This window comes from Nelumbo nucifera, chromosome 6, assembly GCF_055504915.1.
Source record: "Nelumbo nucifera cultivar China Antique chromosome 6, China Antique-T2T, whole genome shotgun sequence".
NCBI classification, from domain to species: Eukaryota; Viridiplantae; Streptophyta; class Magnoliopsida; order Proteales; family Nelumbonaceae; genus Nelumbo; species Nelumbo nucifera.
This window is the reverse complement of record NC_142654.1, coordinates 34,244,436-34,251,911: the sequence shown is the minus strand read 5'-3', so window position 1 is coordinate 34,251,911 and position 7,476 is coordinate 34,244,436. Positions and strand designations below refer to the sequence as shown.

Sequence of the window (7,476 nt, the reverse complement as noted above, 5' to 3'; positions counted from 1 at the left end):
GTAGGACTGGGATTGGGGTATATCCAATTTGATAGATACATAAAACATGGATTTGATTATTTGAATCCAATTTGTTTACGTATCTGGATTGGGATATCTGATTTAATTAAAATATTAATAAACCATAAAAAGTTAGAACAAATATACAAAGCTAAATATAAAAAAAAAAAAAAAAGTTTTATCTAAATCCCAATGTCCTCTTAATTCTGAAGAATTTTAATACTAAAAAAATGATATTTTGCATATATGCATGCGTTTGGAACAGTCTAACCCAGCAGCCTCTCCGAGGGGGCTCTGCCTCCTACAGAGAAAATGATCTCTCGACTCAAGAGACTTTATTCCTCCCACAGTCCCACTAGCTGGCTTATATCCTTAAAGACCTAACACTATAATTAACTCCAACGTTCTATTTGTAATAGTCTAATGGACTGTCTAACGTGTCTCTTTGGTGTACTACACCTTATGCGAGGATTAGAGAGGCAAGCCGGAATGGGCTTGGGCTTGTTACTGGCTAATGATTGAGCTGCAGGCCCATCAAGTAGCCATTTTGTGTCCATCATGAGTTTGAAAAGCCATTTTGTGAATGTCCTCATGGTGAACTTTGATATAGTGATATCTGCATCTTAGATCCAGCTTTGAAAAGACTATGGCACCCTCTAGTTCATCAAGTAGCTCATCAATGAGCAATATTGTAAATTGATCCTTAATGATGATGTTGAGAGTGTTATAGGCTATGTAAAAAAAAAAGACTATTGCTCGTTTGTATATGCCCCTTTTCCAACAACTCTTTGATAATATGCTCAACCTCTTAGCATTGATATTGTTGATATCTATATGGATGGGCGTTGGCCAATGGTGCCCCAAGGACGATGGGAACTTAGACCTTGAGGGTCTCACAACTGTTGGTCGGTCTGAAAGTCAGATGGGTCAGGGTTCAACTGTTCTGTGAAAAGATTAGGGCCCATGTGGAGAGGGACTAGTAGAAATAACATTGGTTGACCCAAAGTACAATTAGACTTGGGGCATTGTTCGTTTTCTCTTAATTCCTATCTCTCAAGAGGAATCTTATAACTTCAAGAAGAATATGGGTTTTCATTTCCTCTTATATCTTATTTCTTAAAGTGGAATTTTATAACTTTTTGTTTTCTAATAATACCCCCAAAACACAAATAAAAGTTCTCATATATAGGGTGAAAATGGACATTTGACAGTTTTCAAAATTCAGAACAAACCTTCAGAATTCAAAGGAAAGAAAAATTCAATATACATTTTAATATAACTATTGCACTTTCAGATGTCAGACGTGAGAACAGACCCTTAACGAGTGAGTTCACCAAGGTTGTAAATGTGATGGAGGACTAGATGCACAAAGATATATCGTTAGCCTGACGCAATCACATGACATCAAGACTAATTGGCGTAACCACTAAAGTGTGAGGACTATGTTTGTGCCACAAAAAGCCAAAGGATATAGTTCAACTTGAGAAGCGTGGCTCTGGATTCGCAGCTTCTTATGGTTATGGGGAATAATGAGCCTTGGAGGAGTTGGTTCCTTAAGGGTGGGTGGTGTCTTAATCAAAGGGCCTAGTTCTTATTTAGGCTCTTCCTGATCTGGCTTAGTTTTTCCTCATGAAGGCGGGCCAGACCCATTCCAGTCAATATGGAAGTGGGTTGGCTGTACCATTATTATGTTCTGCCATTTTCCTTTATGAATAATTGAATATCAACTCACTAATGCAGTTTTTAGCCATCCATTTACATAATTAAACCATCTTAGTTGACTCTTTCATTCATCTTGTCACTATTCTTTGTTTGTTTATATATATTAATACTTTTTTTGTAATTTATAATTTAATTTATTAATTTATATTGTCTATAAAAAAGCGAACTTTTTTTTCTGAAATTTTTATTAAACATTTTTCCTTTACTCTCAATTCAGAAACTCCCCACTTATAAACCTTCAAAAATAAATTCCTCAATTCAGAAACTCCCCACTTATAATCCAACTGGTAAACAGAACAAAACGGTATTATTAATGACCGTTAATGTAAGCAACCTTCAAGGTTGCCTTAAACCTTTCGCTCATTGGATGGCTGGCAAAATATCCCTCGAAAAATCCAGTGGGACTAGATGGTTGTTGGTAGAGCTGCTGCTTCTCTCTCGAGTCTGACAAACCAGACCTTACTTCAATGGTTAAAGCTTAAAAGTTGCACTGAAGATATTTTCTCATGGCTTTGAGCTTCGCCTGCAATGCCTCTATTTTACCTCAACAAGGTTACTCTCTGCCCCCCAGAAGCTAATTCTGTAATCGTTTAGACATCTCTCTCTCTCTCTCTCTCTCTCTCTCTCTCTGCGTGTGTGTCTCATGTTTATGATTTCATCTATTTTTCCTTCTTTTCTTCAGTGAAAGTGAACAGTAGGAGCACGAAATATCTTCAAAACGTCAGAAATCTCGTAGAAACCATTGGAATTCCTTCGATTTCGTCTTCTCCAGACGAATCCCTCCGTAAAGGGAACTGGGTGAAGCTCATCTGCGGAGCTAGCTTTGAGGTTTTGTATAAATTAACCCCGAACCCTTTAATAATATTGAAAGAAACAGAATGAGCAACTGAACAGAATTTAATCTTTTCGCACCTCGGACTAACCCATCGTCTTTTTTTTTTTTCCCCCTTGGAAACTCCCCCTCAGGATGTCGTCGATATTAGAAATCTTTCTCTCGTTTATACTCTCGCTGGAGGTAAATTAACATAAAAGAAAGAACAGAATATCTGCAACTCATTTTCTCTGGATTTTTGTTTATTGATAGAAGTCCGATATTGTTGTTTGGGAATGAAACACTTGCAGTTGATTGCATTGATTGTGCGGCTGATGCATCGGTTGTGAGCGCGGTGAATGAAGGGATCGAAGCAGCAAGAGAGATGTTGGGTTCCCTTCGAAGGCCATGGGTAATGATCAGTGTTAACGACGATGAAGATCTCCACTTCCGGAAAGCTGGTAAGAATCCCTGCCTTCTATGATCACCGATTACGTAACCCACTAAAATCCCCATTACTAATTTAAATACGAACCTTCAATTATACACTTCGTACTTATGTGAAAGGATGGGTCCATGTTGATATACACCGTTTTGCGAAGCTCACATAAATATTGTAGTGTGATTGAGGAACAAAGTTCAGAGATTACTCATTGGTGTGGTGGGAATTCAGTGATTAAGCAGATATATTGCATAGCATTTACTTTGCCAGGATCCTTCTTGAACTGTATTTGGACTCAGCTTTCCTTTTAGGAGTGTGGATTAGGTGTTTGTCTGCCATGGGCGTGTCAATTGTTTTTCCAAATGGCACCTGCAATTGTAAACTCCAATAGAAAATTGGGTTTCACTTCCATGGATTACACTAACTTGATAATATAATTTGGGCAGGTACTGTAAATGACATCACCAAAATTCCTTTGGTTGTAGGATTGTGCTTTTAAGTCTGTTTGATATCTACTCTAAGAACGCTTATTGATCTAAACAGTCTGATTAACGGTTTTTTTTTTTTTTGATAAAGCAGTTAGGTCTTGTTCTGCTCCACATAGAAATTAAAAAAAAGAAAAAAGAAAAACAGAAAAGGAGAAGTAGAATGTGTTTGGAATACGAGCAACTGGAGGCCTTTGCTAATGCTTAATAATGAGATCCAAGCTTCCTGTAATGATCTTTGCAGGGAAGTGGAACCATATTTGAAGGATATCCACAAATGTCATAATTGGATACTTGTAAGAAAATCTCTGATTGAGTGCCCATGGCGTCATTTCTATGAATCCAGTAAAGTTAAAAATCCGGTTAGAAAATTTTTAGCATGGGAGACCCAGTATTTTGGATTTATTGGTTAACGAGCTTGGAACCAATATCAAAATGCAGTTATGAGGAGGATAATTGCTGGTATAACATTTTCTATTTATGTCAATTATCTCTTGCAAACTCTAATGTTCTTAGATAATTGTCTTGATAGAATTTGATCCTGATGATTGTCCGCTGGATTGTTCAAGACCCTGTGAAATGGTTTGCCCTGCTAATGCCATATCATTAGAGAGGAAGGCATCGAGTGAAGAAGAATTTACCCATTTTATTGGTGGACGTGGTAAATTGCAGGTTTGTGGAGTTAGTTATAACCTTGGAGGTTCCAACTTCATGTCTGTAATCTGTTTCTACCTTAATTTTCCTTTCTCCTGTTGAAGATGAGACGTATATACATGTAGGTCGGAGTGATAACAGAGCGCTGCTATGGTTGTGGCAGATGCTTTGGAGTTTGCCCCTTTGATAAAATAAGTATGTATTTTTTTTCCTCTCCCTCTTTATGTGTTAGATAATCAATATTACCCTTCCTTACTGAGATAAGCTTGATGCTTGATAATCACTTAGGTCATGTTTAATACCCACAAATTCCAACATCTTTGCAATTAAACCCCTTTAATTTGTAGAGCCTATATTTTTTATTTGAAGAATGTCTATTATCTTTAGCTCTTTATTGTATTTGATGTGCTCAATTTTTGTTATTGATTTAGGAGCTGTTACATATGTTAGAGATGCTGCTGCCACATCTCAACTTCTGAGGAGAAATGATGTGGACGCTGTAGAGATCCATACAAATGGAAGGTAAAGAGTCTTCAAGAACTATCATACTTTCAGGGTTGATTTGGTTGCACCTCACATATCTGAGATATCAATGAAATCTAAACAACCAACTGCTGGGAGTTCCTTGTAATTTCAAATTACCTTTATTTTAGGCAAACAGATTCATTTAAAGATCTCTGGAATAACTTGGAAGATTCAATTAGACATGTGGAGCTAGTTGCAGTAAGTATCCTTCGACACAAATTGATATTAATGGTACTAAATACTGGTAATAACATGCTGATTTCAGGTTGGTAAACAGCATGTTAATATGTAAATGATTGTGACCCAACCTTTCACTTGGTCCAGGTTAGCTTACCAGATGTTGGTGATTTGACTGTATCTGTAATGAAAACAATACACTCAATAATGGATCCTCATCTACATTGCTACAATTTATGGCAGGTGTGACTCATAATATGTGAAGTGTAAGATTGCCTGCTTGAGTCCTGTTGTATCTGTAAGGATTCATCATAACTAAATATTTCTTTTTAATGTTGCATGCATCTGATATACAATACAACTGTAGTTGGATGGACGCCCCATGAGTGGAGACATTGGTCGAGGAGCAACAAGGGAAGCAATTGCATTTGCTGTTCGTTTGGCTGCAGTAAGAGACAGACCTCATGGTACAGTTTTTTTATTACCATGTTTTTAATGATAGAAACTTTGCAAGGTGCAGTTTGTCTATTGCTCAAAAGTAAGTTTTTCTGTATGCTGTTCATGCGTGTAGGTTTTCTTCAAATAGCTGGTGGCACCAATTCTCATACTGTTAGTGGTTTGAAGAAAGCAGGTCTTTTTCAAACAACATCCATATCTGGTATTTACTCACCCTTCATTATTACTGATAGACACTGGCTGATTTACTTTAGAGGAAGAATTTGGTATACTTTATGCTCGTCGTCTAAAATCTCTATGCTTATGCCACAAGATTTGAGTCAGCCATGAAGGATATTTCTACATTAACCCCATCCTGATGAAGGCATTTTCTCTTTAAGCTGTTTTTACAAGATGCACGCCCATGGATATATTTTAACTTGTCAGATGTACTTTATAATAGGGAATTGGAGGGGAGAGATGTTTACGGTCAATTCACAACAGGCTTTAATTGGTGGGGTAGCTTATGGTGGTTACGCACGAAAGGTCAGTCCATGTTCTTATGTTGAGAACCAGTCTTAACTGTTGTTATATCAGATCATGTTAGTAACCCCAGCTGAACTTTATTACAGATAGTTGGAAGGGTTCTAGCTGAGATGCAGTCTCATCATGGCCTTGCTCACATTGAGGATTATCCCAATTATGTTTTCAAGGCCCTTAAAGAAGCTCTTCTCTTGGTAGGAACTGTCAAATGCTACAATCTACCTTCTCATCTGTTGTAGCCAGCAGCCATCCCCAGCCAGAAGTAGTGCTCCTCATTGTCATTGCCAGGTCGTGTTTGATTTGCACTCAGTGCCCAATACGTTCACAAAAGTTCTGGCTGGAAAGATGTCTTCCATTTCATTCATTCATTAGGTTAACGATACTAAAATTATAGGATCCATTAGTGTACTGATATCTTATTTTACAATGCTAATACATTTTATTTTTACTGTAAAGTATGTTTGCCTTGGTACTTCAAAAGTGCAAAGTCCAAACATTGAGGAGGGTGTTCGGGGTCCATGTTGATTCCTCTTATGAGATTTTTCAAAAATCACTGAGTTGAAATTGCCTGTTTAGTACCATTGTTGCCATGTCAGATATGATTTCTCGGAAATCAGTTGTGTTTACTGATTTTTGTCTATGGGAACTATTTCCCCTATTCATGTCAGATGCCAGTCCAATTTAATAATCGATTTCTGACTGATTTGTACCAACCAAACAACAAAATAATCAGTGATTTTGGAATCATTGATGTGGTTCTAAGAGATCGGCGTCGATCCCAAACAGCACCAAGCACCAATTTTGCCTAAGAATGTTTCTATCGGGTATCAATTTCATTAAATTGTATGGCTGTGTTTGGAATTGGAATCATTGTAAAACGTCATCAATGTATTGAAGAATGTAAAATTTTGCATCGATAAAATTGATGTAGTTTTTTTAGAGTTGATGAGATTTTACATCTATTATCAATATAAAACTGAACCGAAGTATAATTTTACATTGATAATAATTATACATTCCATCCAAACACACGCAAAACTGAACCGAAGTATAGTTTTACATCGATAATAATTATACTCTCTTTTCAAACACATGCAAAACCGAATCGATATAAAATTTGCATTGATTTACATGGCATCCAAATGGAGGCAAAGTAAACCCTAGTTTATCTCTAACATCGATGGGTGCTTTTACAACACCAACACCACTCAAATTCGTATAACCAACCAATTTCTTAATACGTATCCTTGATACGCGTGGTGTATTATGATTGGCCCACTAGTTAGTACGAGTAGAACCTTACATAGGACGTGTAAATCAACGAGGGAGTAGTAGACTTCCAACGCGCCCATCTACACACCTTTCAATCATAAGGGTTTGTTCTGCTACTTAGAACCATTTTCCTTCTCCGAAGCAGAAAGGGCGAGAAAAAGCCTCGACGGGGATTACACTGTAGGGGGAGATTAGAGGAGTTGCAGCCTGACAGAGAGAAAGCGGGAGAGACTCGATACTACAGTAATAGAGAGAAAGAGAGAGATGAAGGCATCGATTAAGGTCCGAGAAGAGCATCACAACCAGAAGAATCCACTCCTTCGAGCTAAGATCCCAATAAGTGTCTTCGGCTTGCCTTTCATCTCCGGCGTTACCGCTGGCGACCCAACTGACCTCTCCTTCAGCCTCCG

General features: G+C 37.6%; 1 protein-coding gene across 1 annotated transcript; it reads left to right on the top strand.

The window, feature by feature from the left end:
- Positions 1 to 2,092: 2,092 nt before the first annotated feature.
- Positions 2,093 to 6,274, top strand: LOC104606445 (uncharacterized). The gene is made up of 13 exons (XM_010271665.3): positions 2,093 to 2,274; positions 2,405 to 2,550; positions 2,689 to 2,737; positions 2,845 to 2,994; positions 3,993 to 4,132; positions 4,240 to 4,309; positions 4,546 to 4,636; positions 4,768 to 4,837; positions 4,964 to 5,059; positions 5,184 to 5,283; positions 5,388 to 5,474; positions 5,715 to 5,797; positions 5,884 to 6,274. The coding sequence occupies exons 1-13, from the start codon at positions 2,229 to 2,231 to the stop codon at positions 6,031 to 6,033; spliced, it is 1,278 nt and encodes a 425-aa protein (XP_010269967.1). The 5' UTR covers positions 2,093 to 2,228; the 3' UTR covers positions 6,034 to 6,274.
- The last annotated feature ends 1,202 nt before the right edge of the window (positions 6,275 to 7,476 follow it).

What these genes read in the sequence shown, in the direction of transcription:
- LOC104606445 (XM_010271665.3), top strand. Translation starts at nt 2,229, where the DNA reads ATGGCTTTGAGCTTCGCCTGCAATGCCTCTATTTTACCTCAACAAG. An exon ending in CTCTATTTTACCTCAACAAG is followed by an intron (nt 2,275 to 2,404) that starts GTTACTCTCTGC and finishes TCTTTTCTTCAG; the next exon opens with TGAAAGTGAACAGTAGGAGC. An exon ending in AGTAAGAGACAGACCTCATG is followed by an intron (nt 5,284 to 5,387) that starts GTACAGTTTTTT and finishes TCATGCGTGTAG; the next exon opens with GTTTTCTTCAAATAGCTGGT.